This window comes from Diadema antillarum, unplaced genomic scaffold (genome assembly GCF_040938485.1).
Source record: "Diadema antillarum isolate AM-2024a unplaced genomic scaffold, OU_Dant_1.0 scf00000183, whole genome shotgun sequence".
Taxonomy (NCBI): Eukaryota; Metazoa; Echinodermata; class Echinoidea; order Diadematoida; family Diadematidae; genus Diadema; species Diadema antillarum.
The window spans coordinates 2,466,127-2,484,280 of record NW_027271072.1 but is presented as its reverse complement, the minus strand read 5'-3'; the positions used below and the strand labels follow the sequence as shown (position 1 = coordinate 2,484,280).

General features: G+C 37.6%; 1 protein-coding gene across 1 annotated transcript; it reads right to left on the bottom strand.

Moving 5' to 3' along the window:
* Positions 1-692: 692 nt before the first annotated feature.
* On the bottom strand, positions 693-18,154 carry LOC139723245 (uncharacterized). Its single transcript, XM_071634503.1, has 7 exons — positions 17,969-18,154; positions 9,955-11,014; positions 9,273-9,391; positions 6,133-6,370; positions 5,392-5,432; positions 3,074-3,187; positions 693-1,994 (listed from the first exon to the last, which is right to left on the bottom strand). Exons 1-7 carry the CDS (start codon positions 18,152-18,154, stop codon positions 1,743-1,745), a joined length of 2,010 nt encoding a protein of 669 aa, XP_071490604.1. The 3' UTR covers positions 693-1,742.

Genomic DNA, 18,154 nt, shown 5'->3' with positions numbered 1-18,154 from the left:
TAGAACTGTATGCATGTTAAACTTTGGAAATGCAGAGAATAAGAGCGGTGATCATTATGCATCAAGTTTACGAAGCATGCCTTCCTGTGTGTACAACTCATAAAACACACGTACGCAAGCACAGGGCTATCTAGTCCAGGTACATCAATCACATAATAAGTTAATAACATAATAAGACTTAAATCATTCTTTGATTTTCTTAAAGTGTTCTAGAAGTAACACAAAAATAGGTAAATGCATTTCCTGATGTTGTATTTTGGTCGCATTCACTCTACAAAATGGTTGCGGTTAAGGGGTCCCTACAGCGATATGTGATTAAAATGTTTTTTAATGCCTTTGGCCTACCAATGAAAAGTGATAAAAAATCCTTCTCAAAAAAATACGGTCCCACAGAATAAAGATATCCTACCATTATGATATGGACCGAAGCACTCATTCCCTCCTTCTCCCTCTCTCTCTTTCTCATCTGATCTTCATCTTCTGACCATTGCTTCTTTTACATTTAAAGGTGATCGGCAATGTAAAAGTAGCATTTTTGCCTTCCTGAATTAAAAATGAATCTTTTCAATGAGTGTATCGATCTATTAAAGAAAAGTAGTCAATATTGTTATATAAAATGGTTGAATATGATTATTGCATTGTGCAAACCTGCATAAAGCTTAAAACTGGCAGGAGCGAAAATCTGTGTGGCCAATTGTAACGAATCATGATGTTTGAAATTCGTTATTCCGAAGATATTTTAATCCGAAAATGAGAATAGGTTCTTCAATCAGAAGGTTCGTACTTCCGAAAATTAAGTAAGGTTTGTTATTCCGAAGGTTTGAACGAAATGAAGTTCGTAATTACAAAGGTTCATTAGTACATCCTTTTTGTCGTTTGTGGGTTTTTTTTCGGATTAACCCACCTTCCTTTCCTTTTGTGATGAACTTTATATCAATTTATGTTTAACAAACCTTCCGAATATCGGTCATCACCCGTTTAAATATCTTATGGTGGTGGTAGGAAGGGATAAACAGGATGCCTACCAAATGGAACACTCGAAAATACTCCCTCATCCTCGTTACCATCACAGGACATCCACTCCTCCAAACTGCCACTCATATCATTTATAAAATCACGTTAGTAACGACAAGATAAATGCATTATTTCAGTCATCATTTCGTCTTGCCCCACATCTCCAGGGCCCCGTTTCATAAAAGGTGTTAGGATATTTGGCAACTCTTCCCGGAATGGCAACTTCCCACAGCAACAGCCAATCAGGAACCTGGATTCCTGTCTTTACCATGACAATTGCCATTCCAGCAAGAGTTGCTATCATGTCAACATTTCATTAAATGGGGCTCAGAATTGCTCTCGTACTATTCGACGGGGAGTGAACTGCCATAGTCAGTGTCATATTAATGACGTTACAAATGAGCGAAATGTCCCTACGAGAAAAAAAAATGTTATGATATAGTTTTGCGTCAGTCACATCTATTGCTGTTAGAGTGATTTACGTCGCGATTAATTTTCTTATTCCTGCTTGTATCGACGCATTTTGTAAAGTCGTTGATTTGAAATGATCTCTATGTTCATGCCATAGATTAAGAACGTATTGCTTTCGATCACAGGCGTGTTCTATGCAATGTGACGACACATTGGTTTGAATGTCAATTGCTCTTAATCTAATCATTATTTCTATCAAATATTTTAATCATGACGTATGGCGTTCATTTCTCGAGGTCGAGTTCCCATTCGCCCTGTCAGCGGTGGTGGATATGGAGCACGATAGCCAGGAGAACCGGAATCAGCCATGATTGGAGCCCCACCTTGGTCCGCCCTGATCCAGACGCCAGGCTGTTGCAGTTTGGGGTGGTGCAGCAATGGGTGCATGTTCTGTTATTTTGCGCGATGACACAGAAACGCGCCGAGCCTATGTTCTCGGAGTTACAAAGGCTGTTGGACCTGCAGCCCCGCGTGACCTCTATGTCATTCGAAATCTCAGTCCTGATCGTCTGCAAAGAAAGTGGTTGCAAAAAAAGAAAAAAGGTAACCATAGTAAATGTCTGGTTAGGAATATCTCCATTTGATAGAACAGGGGAAAATAGATACACGTTGTAGAGAGAAAAATAAATGTATGAGGCCCTCAAGAAAATTAGTGTTTGGCCACTCGTTGGTACGCCTTTCGTATATTGACTTTTATTATTATTGAACGAATGAATGAATGAAAGAATGAATGAATGAATGAAAGAATGAATGAATGAATGAATGAATGAATGAATGAATGAATGAATGAATGAACGAATGCAGACCAGGGTGAAAAGAAGGTATTCTTACAGATAATTATGATGTTTCGGTGGTTTCAGGGTCACGGTTTATTAATAGTCGTTACTCAAGATTGCACAAAAGGGGAAAAACTGTATTGGAAACATACTTGATTCTGCGATTCTTTTTTTCTAATGTTCAAGACGTAATAACCCAAAAACCTATTCATACGTCCGTACATGTAGAATACGGCCCTTCATGTAAAATGTGCAGTACAAAACCTGATACAAGTTAGATGTACAGACAGACTTTACAGGACAATTGAAACTTATTATGCTCGTTTACACCACTGCAAAGTGATATTGATCGTTTTTATTTATTCCATCGGAATCCATGAAAAGAGTTTGATACATAAGCGTTTCGTGAAACTTGTCAGTCACTGCAATTCATGCATCTGATTGGTTGTGGTGAATTCGTGGTGAACGTTAGTAACAAAAGATTTCATGAAATGCCCCCACAATGTGTTTTGGTTTGTCAGTTTTCCATTTATTGGAATATTGGAATAAATTACCTGAGAAAATGAGGAAGGCCCCATCACTTGCTGCCTTTAAATCTTTGTTGGAGACTTACCTTTTTTCAGAAGCCTTTGATTAATTTGTTACTTATTATTTTGGAAGTCTAATCAATAAGAATGTTAGGAGCTCTATTTCATCACAGCGCAGTAGAGTATATTTACAAATTTGTCTAATCATTATCATTATCATTATATATCGCGGGTTTCTACTGGATGCCCACTGCTGTGAACCAAGAAGCCATCAGCCTAGCTTACCAGGCACGATTCTCCAGTTGTGCACGTGTCAGTAGTCGAGACTTCAGACAAATCTTTGCCGGTGGAGCAGGCGTGGCTTTCATCAGTTGAATTGCAAACAAAACAGGTCAGGTTCTACATAATGATAAAATAAACAAACAAACTAATGAAACGAAACAAAAAAACATACACGTTCCTTTTCAGAGATTTATGACATTCTGTGCTTAAACACAATGTGCAAATTATCTCCAGAATTTTTGTTCAACGCGCCTCTCGGTTTGCTCTTGAGAAAGTCACGCTACGCTAAAATACTGAATACTGACAATACTCTGTTCTGCTGATGCTGACGTCATAATAAGGTTTATTAAGCATGGGTTAAACGAGATAAATATTTGAAGGAACAGTCGGCTTTCAATTCATTTGGGCTTGTCATTATCTGTACGTCCGACAGAGATGTGTTGCTCACATCATTCAGTATTTACGAGGAGAATTCACGCTTAAAAATTGAGCTGTGCGATTCTCCACAGTACTATTGGCCTTACATTACCACATCATTTTCTTGCGACAGCAAATTCCTGGCTGTTGGCTTTATGCTAATACAGAAGCACCTCAAGAAGAGCTAGAGATATCACCATGTAATTGGACCTTTTCGATCAGGGTTTCAAAAGTCGAATAGATATTGTGAATTATCTATCCCACAGAACAGAAATCAAGAAACCATTTCCGAACAGAAATCAAGAGTTATCCATCAATCAACCCGGTTATAGCGATGATTGTAATACTCTAAAAAATAATGATAAAAAGATCGCCTGACACAGTTTTGCAAATGGAATGAAGGGATAGAAACACGTGCAGGTTGAGGTGATATAATTTCGGCAAGCTGTGATACACACCTTCGCTGTGGAATCGAAGTGACAAAACCGTAATCATATTTCTATTAACCTTTTTTTTTTGTTCGTTGCCATAAGAATAGATGGGATTGTCAGTTGCAGTTAACTGGTATCTCATGCTGCATTGAACAATGAGTGCAAACTGACAACTTAAGCACAGCGCCACACAAAGCGTAATCTGGCGGTACCTTTGTTACGGTAGTATAAACAGCAAAGGGTATGGTATAAAGGGATTTTATTTAACGACTTGAAGGCAAATGCAACTGACCAGAATAAAATCCAAATACTAATGTCGGTTGAATGCAGCAATATTAGTAGAACAAAGAATGTATTACGCGAGCTTCCCTGGTATCTCCTTAGCAGAATACATCAGGGAAGTTTCAGAAAAATCTGACGATCAGTTTGAATATTATGAGTCTTGAAAGTGTCGATGTCGCCACTGCTCGATGAGAAGACTACAATGTTTCATGACATTATCGCATGGAAAACGATATACAAAAAGATATCAATGAAATTCAACATATTTTCATTTTACCAGCATAATTAAAAAAACACTTCCCTTACTCTACCTTACAGGGTGGATGTAAGAACCTTACCATATAGTTATTAAAAAGTTAAGGACTACTTTTTCTTTGGTGTACAATCTTTTTATAAGCAGTAGTTTACTTCTGGAAATTGCAAAGCGTCTCATCATTTTAAAACATTTTCTTGAGTTCTGCCTTCTAATTAGAACAGAATCTTATAGAGACAAAAACATGTGAAATGCCAAACCCCGTTTATTACTTGAAATAAAATTCGAGTTAAGTTCTTGTTTCTTTTCTTAGAGTATATGTCAGTGTTAAGAAAAGATATATATATATTTTTAATATCATACATTAAAATGTGGAATTCCTTGCACATTTTATTTAATTCGTCATCCACGCGTGACGTCAAGAACTATGGTAGTATTCTCTCCAGCGATGGCGGCACCGAAAATTTAAACATACAGTACTTTAAATAGATTATACGAGTTTCCTCACACTTCATCAATAAAGTTACATACTAATAGTCTACAATGCTGCATTAACTCAATCCACACCCATTAAAAAAACACACACATACATACATGCACACATTTCTTCTTTTTTCAATAATCTTTATTCATTGACATTCAAATCAATGTAAATGTAATATCAATAGCTGATGCCGCTGTACAAACAGAACAAAAAAATCACACTTTTTTGACGCAAATAACAACAGTGTTCTACCAAGGAGGTACTTCCTCATGGGTAAAACACACTCATACAACGCACACACACACACACACACACACACACACACATATATATATATATATATATATATATATATATATATATATATAATACAGTTGCCCTGTCTTTCTAAAAAGCAGATACGCTACTGATTGAGTCGTACTATAAAAATGACGAGGCAAAAAATAGTACTCACAGACATTGCGGCGTTCGAAACTTCAGGAGCGACTGTAACGGCTGTAGCGGAATAAAAAATAAGAACAAAGAAATGCTTCTCGCGATCTGGAATTATGAGTTCCTCTTGGTGTTATCTTCTTGAGATATACATTTGGATGTTGTCATATTCCTGTTATTTCTTAAGTACTAGTAGTAATAGGGAAAGCAACTTCGGAAGAGTGTACGGTATATCAAAAAAATTCTAAAATCAAGTTTATATATATATATATATATATATATATATATATATATATAAGTCAAGCAGACTGATTTTAAAGCGTTCAAAACATAAACAGAACAAGGCAGAGATGACAGAAATGACAGAAATTAAATTCTTTCCATACATGAAGAGTATAGAACTTTTGTATGTCCGCGTATTGGCAGTAATAGTCACGATAGTAATGTCACGATACAGGAATGAATTAAATGCCAATTGGTACTGATCAAAATCCAAATTTTCTGGGGCCTCCCCCTTCGTCAGCTTTAGCATTTTCATTCCTAAAAATGTTTTACTAACATGCTTCCTCTAAGGCTCTGAATAGTTGCACTATAATTGTGATAGACTCTTTCAATGTTAGTGATTCAATTCAATTGTTCAAATCATTTAATTTCTTATTAACGAAGAAAAATTAATGGCAAGCGCTTACTTAAGTATTAAATAAACAACACAGCGAATTAAATGGCATGAAAGACATAACACAGCTCTTGGCGATGAACTCACCGACAAGTACTTCGTAAACGACGTCGTACGGTTGTCCGCTGTCATCAAGGATCACGAGCTCCTCGAGCTGAGTAAGGGCCCCGACCGACTCATCGAGGTCCGCGTCCCCGCTGGCGAAGACTGTTACGGTGTATAAGATCACGAGACTGCCCTGCCTGAACCCCGTCACCTCCACTTCAAGGGTGCAGTTTTTCCTTGCGTCGCTGCTGGTGGTCGCGTTGCACAGAGCCTCTCCGATCTGATCACGACAAGTGAGAGTAAATGTAATAGTGATGGTGTAATCATGGACCTACCACACATGGACATTCATCGTTCGTTAATTAATTCATACACCTGCTTCTGTCAAAGCGTCTCAAAAGCATTTTAAACATGATTTCCTGCTTTGATCTTATCATCACCCAGCCTGGCTAAAAACAAGACGACGCTTTTAAAAATCTAAAAACTACATGCGCGGTTTATAAGATAGAAATTCTCTTAAATCAAGAAACGTGCATGTGCAGTTGTAGTGCACACTAGGATATTATCGCTCAAGAAATCAAATTTGCGGAATGCGCGTACTTTACAAGAGAAAGCAATTACGTGTATTTTGACAGGTTGGTTGTGAGTTTGATTTGATTTGATTTATTGGTTTCTGTATCATCATTGTACATATACACATTCATGTACAAACATAAATATCATAATATATATATAAGTATTTTCTTGTTCATTGCCTGTGTACAATGTACAGCAAAAGTACAACAAAACATACTACAATGAATAATACAGAGGGGCTACAGCATAAGCGTAGCTTGATTTGCGTGCAGCCCCCGTAGCATAACATAATATAATTAAATTATAATGTACATCGGAAGGAGAATAGGAGGGAGGGATGACTTGCATAGAGATAGGATAGTTGAAAGGAGAAAAGGAAGGGAGAGGCTTGTCTGCTTTCACTAAAGGTTTATACAAAATAAAATCACCTGTAGCACTGATTTAGCAAGACATAACAAAATATTTCTTCAACGAGGTACAGGTGGACAGTTGATACAGGTCATGGTCGGTTACATAATCATTATTACATAATATATTAATTGTGTCGATTTGTACGAAAGAATTTCGTGTATATAACAATGACAATGGAATTACTGATATTCAGATAACAACATCGTTTTTACAGCCTTCCTAAAAGAATACGTGGACTTTAAACTTCGAATTTCAGAAGGAAGAGAATTCCAAAGTTGTAATCTAATTTTCCCTTTTTTTTCGCACATTGTTCCAGAGTAAACGTGGACAGTAACCGTAGATAGTATGTATGTCCTATCATTAAGCCATGTTAAATGCTTGTCCACAAGTGTCCACTTCAGTAATCTTTAATCTTGTGACAGGAAAACTGTCATGTTTTCGGGTTTGCTGCTCCCTTTCATCGGTGTTTATTCAAAGGCAGTTGAGCCTGAAAGGGTACATCAGCAAAATAAGACCGCAATGAAAGAAATGTTTCTTTTGTCAGTGACGATGCACGATTGCACAATTGTCATTATCCAAGCACCTGAATGTACTCATTGAGATGCACATAATCGAGTGGTGGCGGTGATGATGGGATCAAAGAAAGGTCTTCGTTCTTAGTCCATGTGTAGTAGGTCCATGGTGTAATCAAACAGAATAATACAAGCAGCGACTCATGAATGTAAAGTTTAGTAATATACGCATCGCTTAACTGATTTCAATTTTTGTGAATATCCTCATGATAAGTGTGCTAGCGACAAACATGTGGAAAGCTTGCCTGATTCTTGCGTATATATTTGGGAACGACATGAAATGTATGTAATGCAGTGTGGACCTGAGCATTGGTATCTGTTATGCATATTCAGTCATGAGCAGGCGAATAATTCATCATTAAGGTACATACAGGACATATAACTGGAAATCTAATAGTCCAGTAAAAAGGCCTGGTTTCCTTTTATCTATAACATAAATGTGCACGTATCAGTAAGTGTGTAATGTACGCATCACACACATACATTTACAGCCAAATCTGTTTTAGCGGCCACCTGTCTATAGCGATACCTGCCTTCTATGGCCACTACCCCTCCCCCATTAGCCTAAGCCTTATTAAAGACCCTGTCTAGAAGTGGCCATCTGTCTATATAACGGTCCTCTTTCGCCTCCCTTTGGTGTTCGCTATAGACAGGTTATGTGTGTGTGTGTGTGTGTGTGTGTGTGTGTAGACAGAGAGAGCGGAAAAGAGAGTGACTATAATGAAAGATACAAAGGTGCGTGGTTCCAGTTTTCTTTATTTATCCAAAAAATAAATACATGTTCGTAATAGAACTGGAGTGAGTCCTGTTGAAAGTATAGGTTTTTTTTTTTCAAAAATTGCTTTATCTCGAAAGGATGCACGTTTCAGTTTGGTGTATATGATTTAACAACAATTGACAACCCGACACTAATACTTGCATATATTAAAAAAATAGGAAAGACACTTCAACAAAATCAAAGAGTAAGTTCAAGTATGCATTCACAAGAGGGGTTATTTAAATTAGAGCTAAAACGCTAAAAGCAGAAGATTCCCTTCTCTAGAGTTCTTCAATAATGTGATGTCACAGTGATCTTGAGACAAAGAACAAAAAATCACAACTTATTGTGAAGTTTGTGAAAACTTCAGAATTATCATTTTTTATGACTAGCATATACTTTGATATGTAATGAGAGGTCAATGTCATTCCGCGCCCATAATAACATTTTTTATGAAATTAACCGTACTCCAGTGACATTTTTGTGCCCTGCATCAGGTGTCCATAGAGAAAGGGGTGCGGGCACACGGGACCAAAGCTACAAATCTAAACGTTTGATGTATATCCGATTTTCCCTCACACTTCCACATTTTACTAATGCTTATTATATTCACTGAATTTAAATGGCTTTTGGAAAAGTACCCCGTCCCTCTGCTTGAAGAAAATAAGAACCACAACAACAAAAAGTGGGCAGATTGGATTATTAACAGATTATATTGATAATATTAATATAAATTATATGTATAATATTTATGTAGGCCTATAGATATATATAAATATGTAATTAATATTAATATAACAGATTATTATAAAGAAAACAGAAAAAAAAAGATGGAGTCGAAGGAGTCGAACCGTCCAAATCCTTACCCTTCCAGACCACTCTTCTGCGGCCGCAACAAACTCATCTGACGTTGTATCAGCAAGAGCCTCCGAGTACTCTACGCCACTGACGGTAAGATCTCCTGCCAGCTTTGCCGTCGGGACCGCTAAGAAAAATATTACAATAAAAACCGTATGTGACATAACAAAGCTGCGAGGAAACGATTTTGATTTACTTTTTTTAAATTAGCCCGTGTGCAGCATTAATTGCACAAGCTATCAAAAATAAACAACAAAACAGAAGCGTGAAAACATATCATTGCTGTATAATATATTCATATATAATATGTACATAATCATATAGGATTGTGCATGTTTCCTCTTTTTTCACGGATGTATATATATATATATATATATATATATATATATATTTACAGATAGATAGATATGCCTCCTGTTACATGCATGTTTTTTAATTAAAATTCCATCATAAATGTTATGATTGACTGTTAAAAGCATTTAAAGTCAAACTCTTTCACTTAACTACATCATGTGTTGTCACAACACTTAAAGATTGACGTTGTTCCCTGTTCCATACACTCATTTTCTCGTGTTTTATGATCAGTAAATGGTGAATGGAGTTCTTTTGTTTTTACTCAACTATCATATCCCCCTCCCCCAAGCAAAAGAACACACAAACAAAGCGACACCAACGACTAGAAGAATTCACCTGTTGTCGAGGGCCGTGTGGTCATTGTGGTGGTGGGCTCGGCAGTAGAACTCTCCATTGTGCTCGATCTCATTGTCGACTGCGTTCCTGTCGTACTCCCCGACGTTGTCTTTGTTGTACGACTTGTTCCCATTGTGGACATAGTTCCTGTGGATCTGGCAGTGCTAGACATAGTCATGTCGCTCATCATGCCAGCACTAGCTGTCGCCGTCATTTCTCTAGCAGTTGCTGTGCCGGTTACGGTGCGGGTTACGGTGCGGGTTACTGTGTGGGTTACGGTACCTGCTGTGGAATCAGTAATGGAGTGTGTTGTAGGATCGGCCATGGTGCCAGGAGTTGATCCCATGGTGCCGTCAGTCATTGCTGATGTAGTCCCTGTTGTATCATCCATCTCTTCATCAGCTGGGGTGGCAGTGTCATCAGTACCTGAGGTATCATCAGTTGTACCTGTGGCATCATCAGTTGCACCTGTGGCATCATCAGTTGTACCTGTGGCATCATCAGTTGTACCTGTGGCACCATCTGTTGTACCTGTTGCATCATCCATCATTCCTGTGGCATCATCAGTTGTACCTGTGGCACCATCCGTTGTACCTGTTGCATCATCAGTTGTACCTGTGGCATCATCAGTCATGCCTGTGCCATCATCAGTTGTACCTGTGACATCATCAGTTGTACCTGTGGTGTCATCAGTTGTACCTGTGGCAGCGTTCATTGTAGTTGTTGCATCATTGGTTGCACCATTCGTGACGTCGGGTTCTGACATCATGCCATCCGTCGTAGCGCCAGTTGGACATATACAGTCTGTGGTAGATTCTGCAGTTCCGTCGGTAGTTTGTGTTGCAGAAGTCGTAGCAGTTTCTAGAGTCGTAAAATCCGTTCCCGTCGTCGCATCGTCTGTGGTCGCATGATCAGTGGTGGTCGAGTCTGTAACCTGTGTCGTACTATCTGTGGTCGCATCATCGGTAGTGGTCGAGTCTGTAGCAGGCGTTGTATCATCTGTGGTCGCATAATCGACGGTAGTTGAGTCTGTAACTTGCGTGGTCATTGGACACGTGCACTGGGATATAAATAGGAGAAAATCACTAATAAATTAGCATTGCTTCTTATCATGTGACTGAAGAAACGATTGTCACCACGTGATCACCTTACCTCTGAGAAAAATTTGCAAATTGGATTGAAATGTGGATTGCCGTGGTAGAAATGACGATAATGTGAAGCTAAAATAATAACGGCAAGGTCTATACTTTGTTGGTGAGATTGTGTTCAAAGACAGAACGAAAATACAAGGAATCATTGGTGATACCCGTATCGATAGATAAAATAATTTCTGTTTAGATTGTGCTCGCGTGAATTGTCATCATCAACAACCTTATTCGCTAAAGGACTTATCTAATTGGAAGAGATGTTCACATTTCCATTTACATCTACATTCACATTTACATTTACATTTGTATTTACATTTGAATCTACATTCACATTTACATTTACAGTAGCGACATGTTGCTGTGCTTGTGTTTTTGTGATTGTTTGCCCAATTTCTATCCTGTCTGTTCTGTAGTGTCTGTCCTGTTTTTATAATTACTTTATATTTTACTCTTGAGATTAATGAAGTCAAAGTTTCTGCGCCAATTGTTTGAGTATCCAAAGTATGCAACACAAGCTGCTTTTTAATAGCTGACGTCTCATTGTGTGTGTGTGTGTGTGTGTGTGTGCGTGTGCGTGTCGCAGAACGTGGATTATGCAACAATGTTTGGTTTTTAACTATGCATACATGCTTTCAATTCCTAAAATCTCTTTTCATTTTCACCTTGCAGTCGACAAATGTGTACTCCATCCCAGATCAATTGTAATTCTCATATTTTGTTGAAGAAAAATGAAAACAAGAATACATACATTGATTTAAACACACACGATGCGATGTGAACTTGTGTTGTTGCATTTGTTGGACAAATTCAACAAAGATGTTACTTCGCCATTAGCACCTATACTACCATGTACGATCAATACATATCTTTGCAAGGAGTTGAAATAACATGAAAAATGGACCACATACTATACTTACCATTGTTTGTACAACCGGGGCAGAAGCTGCAGCATAAAGATTAAACAAAACTTGCATTAAAAAGACATCGAATATAAAGGTGTGGTGATGTGTAAATGTAGATCTGTGTTTCTGTTACAGTAAGATCAGTTGTTTTACATTAACTGATGAACTGCGATAATGCACATTTCTGTGAAAGTTTTTGAACACTTCTTTTTTTTTCTTCTTGTAACTTATAAACAAAGTCTAAAATGTATCTGTTTCTCTCACACTGAGGACTATAATTGCAATCTATAATGTTCGGAACAATTCTATTCTTTATCTGGTATGTGTTTGTACATGACATTTATTGTATATATTTATAATATCTATCTTTTCCTTTTTTGAAGCGACATGAGTACCGAATGGTGGACCTGTGCGCTATTCGAGTAGCCACTATCATTATTATTATTATTAGTATCATTATCATTGTTATTATCATTATTACATGTATTATTATTATTATCATCATCATCATCATAATCATCATTATCATTTAAGTGAGGGACGTCATTCATAAGTCCATTGTGACGTTTTGATTGTTAGAAAAGGCACTAAAGGGTTCTCCAGAGGTTGTCAAAAGTACAGCAACAACAACAAAAATACACGGAGTGATAGGTTCCCTCCCCCCCCCCCAAAAAAAAAAAAATAGACGAAAGGTCATTAAAGTCTCTGGTAAAAAGAAGAGTTTTAATTCATGTATTCGATAAATGATGTTCGATGTTCAAAATTTGAAAGAACATGCCATACTGAACAAATGTGAACTTGGTAAATAGCAGAAAACAGAGCGTATCGTACAAGGGCCATAATACATGTAGTAAGAAAAAATGGACTTACCTGATAATACGATGACCATAACAATTCCCAGGCTGGGTGCTTGTTTTCTTTTCGTATCCATCATGCTGTAATTCCGATGTGGATATCTCCGGGTATACTTTTTTTCCTGATAAATACAGATATTAGAAACGTAATGGCAATATGATATAACTGACCTAATTACCGACAAAGATTGTGAATAATATGATAACGATTGTTGTGTTTTATCATTCTTTATCGAATTTTTTGAGTTCATGTGTACCTTTCTTTCTGTATGTTAAATACGTCAAACCTTTCCTTATCTTTCGCGTGGAGGCCCTCATTACAGATGGTGGTTCCAGGACATTTGCTCCTGCGACAATAATTACTCCTGTGTATGTGCCATGCTGAGCCAAACATAGATTCCACCCCGCAATTATGATGGTTTAGACTGCATTTTTAGGTTTGTTTCAATTCGCTTCATATTCAATGCATTTTCTATTCGTGTGATATTGATTCGATGAAGAAACGAATGGAAGAGATCAATGCAGACTATATCCGCTTTGTGTCCAATTATGCTTGTTTAAAGCACACGTTTAAGTGTTAAGAATCAATAGGGCCCGAACACCTCTTTGTATCACATGATAAAAACAAACATACAAAACAAACAACAACGATGAAAAAAAGAACTAGCGAGTGAATATGGCGGAAATCTGTTGTCTTTGCAGTGGTATTCACTCTCATAACATCACACATTAAACTGGATGATGAGTCGGCCTCATCTTACCAGGGGCGGACGGGGCGTGCCATCAGAGTGAACGCTCTCGTGGACACGGGCCTCACGCAAGGCCGAACACTGCTTTCTCATTAACAAAAGGGCTCACACAAATGCGCCTGTATATATTATATGGCTCGACAATTATACTCGATTATGGGAAAAATCATCTACAGATTGGAAAGGATATTTGATTAACGTTGTCATGCTCTAACAAAAGCACGAAAAGCTTTAATGAGACCCCAATGTCGCAATTACGATGAAATACAGCCAACCTCCTATACAGTGCATGATAGATTTCCAATTTAGTTGATTAACTTTCCCGCAAAAGAAAACAAATGCCACCCCACCCCCCCCCCCCCAAAAAAAAAAAATGAAACCACAGCTACCTCCTCCTGTGTTTTTTTAATACATGTGTTTATTGTCAATCAATGTTGGATTAATTCTCGCATAAGTGTCCGACGAGTTCACGACTGCTTCGTTATAGTCTGACAGGCGAAAGTGTGAAACGGCAATATTATTTGCAGATACTACGATTGGGAGATAATCTTCCTCTGTCGAAATATGTGTCATTGCTTTTTTTTTTTCTTTTGACCAGAATATATGGGAAAAGGAGGAGCAGTTGCCCACATCGTAACATGTGTTTTGTGATACAGCATTGGCATTCCAAGAATACACACCATTTACCGAGCTTCCTTTCTTTGAAAACAAAGACAGCAATACTTATGGGGCCCTACTTATTGTTTTGAAAATAGCATGTTTTCACAAATATCTATCATCTCGTCCAGTAACAGCACTTCTCTTGATTTAAAAAAAAAATAAAAAAAGAGGGCGTCGGAAGTGGGGTGGGGGGGGGGGGGTGGGGCACAGAGGGATCATCCCCCCCCCCCCCCAAAAAAAAAGACATTTTGAGGGGCAAAACGAGTTTTTGCCACCAAATGTGCCCCCTGTAACAGATAATTAATTACTGAAAGGAGGGGGGGGGGGGGATAATAAATAAACTCTCCCACACCTACCCTCACTCTTTCACTTTGCTCCCTCGTCGAGGAACTGACGCTGCCCCCGTCGAGATTTTGCCCCCCCCCCCCCTAAAGTTTTTTTCCATATTCAGTATTATAAATACCGATACCTATCAACTGCAAATATAGATATTATTGTCACCATGTCTAGTACAGGATGATTATGATTATACACACAATTATCTATACATCAAACACAGAAAGCAATGAAGTAATAAGATGCCCATTCTTGCAATAACTTGTTTAGTACTACAAGTATAACCATCACAAAGAATCCGATGTTGAACAGATGACATGCAAATTACATCCAAGATTAACATGACATGATAATATTGATACTATGTACTTCAGTTCATTAAGAAAAAAAAAAAACACTTTCCAGCTCAGATCATATTTCGGGACAAAGATAAGAACGATTATTATATCAAAGAAACTTCTTGTGTTTTGTTTTTCTTGCATTTACGAATCAGAGAGTAGTATTTTGTCACCGTCAAATTATCTATACTACGCACTTCATTAATTTCTGATTCTAATTCACGCAGTCTTTTCTGATGATCACTTTTATTTTCTTTTGAAATTTAAATACACTTTTGTCTTACTTTATATTTCAAATATTCCCAAGTCTTTATTGGATTCGATTCTTTATTTTCAGTGAAAACTAAAACAGGGCAGGGATTTTGGAAAATCAACTCATCTATTTCAACTACCGCAAGAAAAGAAAAATGGAAAGGATACGAAGTGTGGTAGATTTAGTTTTGACTTTTGTCATCGTACTACTCTGAAACTCTCATTGTAAAGTAAACTTTGGGTGACCGCTTGTTTTGTTTTTTTTAACTTGACTTACGAAACATGATGTCAAAATGGGAATTAGAGGTTCCGTATGTCTAAATGAAATAAACGCATTATTATATAACACCAGCTATTGAAAGTAGTAAGACTACAAAAGTAAATTGATATTATAACATTAAAAGGACACTCAGTTTTTTCTTGTGTACAAGAAAGGTATACGTGCCGTGTCGTTAGCTGAACAGAAGATGGCAAAAACCTAGATTGGATTGCACATGGGGAATAACGACAAATGTATTTTTTTTAATAATATGACGGCTAAAATAGACTGAACTGCGTGAGTGGGTTTTTTTTTACGTCTCAAACAGGTACGAAATTATAACAATGATGATAAATAACTCAAGAATATCTCATAAATCTCGTAAATATAGGCCTAAAAATACATCTATAAAGGGATCGAAACATGATAAGCGATCTGACATAACGCGAATGCCGCAAACACGTCTCTGTTTCCGAGGCTAAAAATCACTTGTAAAAGGCGAGATATCGAACACAAACCTGGTGTCTTTTTCCTCTATGGACGGGATGTATATATTCCTCGAAGAAGACAGAAAAACATGGAATGTTGGAAATTGTGATATCCTAATGAGATGTGATCCAATTTTGAACGTCGCACAAAGGTATTTTTTGTTTCGTTCCTCCTTTATTGTTTAGGAACACGGTACAGCACGAGACCGGCGTCTGTATGAGCAGAGAATCGCTTACAAAGTGACTCAATATCAGACGCACTACTAACATCAGACCAATCGCTTTCACTGCAGCAGACTAGAAATGTGAAAAAGCTCAGGAAAAGAGAGAGCGAGAGCGGGAAAAGAGTGTGTGAGAGAAAAAAAAAAACTCGCCCAGCAAATTTAGCTCTGGCGTGTGCATTGTTGACGAAAGCATTACGTTTCTATGGTGACGATCATCGTTAATTTCAAAGTTAATGTCAAGCACGTATATCATGATTGGTTGGATCAATTATGGCGCGCTAAACACACACACACACACACGCACAGACACACACACACACACACACGCACAGTCGTATCAGCAGAACGAACTGTCTATATTTTTCTGTAGAAAAGGAAGAGCAAGAATCTAACTCTCGATAGCCAAGGTTCCGAACACCTCCGCAGACGGAGGTTTTCAGAGCGTCGCGATCCAGATAGCTAGCAAAGAGGCGCCATTTTAGCAATGCTAAAACAGGGACATCAACGAAGAGTCATACTACTCGAAGCACTTGGCTAATCTCTGTTTGTGCATCAAAACAGACACATGTATGAAACTTATCCACAAGTATTGTTTTCACTGAATTTTACAATAACTAAAATTATTTTCATATACGTACAATCTACGCACATTTATAAAAACAGGCTCGGTTCCAGATATCCATAATACAGTAGGCCTACTGTTGTACAAAGTATGACCCAAGCAATTTGTTTGCGAAAGGAAATACACATATTGTATTTGCAAAATAAAATCACGACAAATCAATGTTAGAAAAAGATATTTGTTTCCACAAAGTTTCCACACACACACACACACACACACACACACACACACACAAAATAATCCATTAACTAACACGTGAATTTTACTAGGTCTAATACCGTGGGTGGTCACGAAAGGGTGATAGCGAATCGCCTGTAAATTAAAGGGGATCCTTGTAAGTTGTAATATTGGATGAAGCCCGTCACAAGATTATATCAATCTCCACATTATTCATAGCTTCAGCTGCGCGAAAATGCAAGGAAACTTACCTTTACATCTAGAGATGACAGTGTAAAGATGCTTTGAGAACTGAATCTTACGAGTTTGATGAGGACAACCTTACAAATGCCCATCTCGCCTTGCGGTTAGACATGTCAACTCTCAACAACGCGATCAGGCATGACTCGGGTTCCGGACAGAAAATTCATACAATATAATTTTACGAGTCTTTTTTTTTTTTTTTTTATTCAAACTCTTCTTGCCATTTTACGGACGACCTTGGAAGAGCCAGTGTCTTCGTTTACATAGTAAATGCGATTACAAAGGCTTATGTACAGTAGATTGCCTTTTCCCTCATAATTTGTAATACTGTATCATACCAGAATATGTCTAAAAACTGTGCACGTTAAAGTTCGTATGGTTCTTGTTTGAACCCTTTACAATGAATGCTGCATATTACCGATCCTGTTCTCATGGTTTAATGTTCTCGAAGTTTTTACAGCTTTCTGCCGAAACTCTTTAAGAACAAGAATTAACAAACCATGTGGGAGCCCTGCATAGCTAAGTGATGTTTAAAAGACAAAGAAAGGGTAATGTTATTTTCTCCCTGGTGCACTACTTTACTCATCAGTTATCGCTCATTATATGGTATTATATATTATTTCATATTATGATATGATATGATATGATATGATATCATATCATATATTATATTATATTATATCATATTATATTAAATTATATCATATCATATTATATCATATTATTGTAAATCATATTACATAATATCATATTCTATTTCACCGTGCATCGGTCCTCAATCTTCAAGCGATGACCAAGGAAGCTGGACGATGAAACAACAGCGGTTCGACATTGGGTCAGGTCACCGTCGTCACCCTGGGCAACCACGGAAGATGGTATGGTGACGTACATCCGCAGCTCCACCACGGGGGTGGGGAAAGGGAGAATAATATATCGAACCGTTGCCAT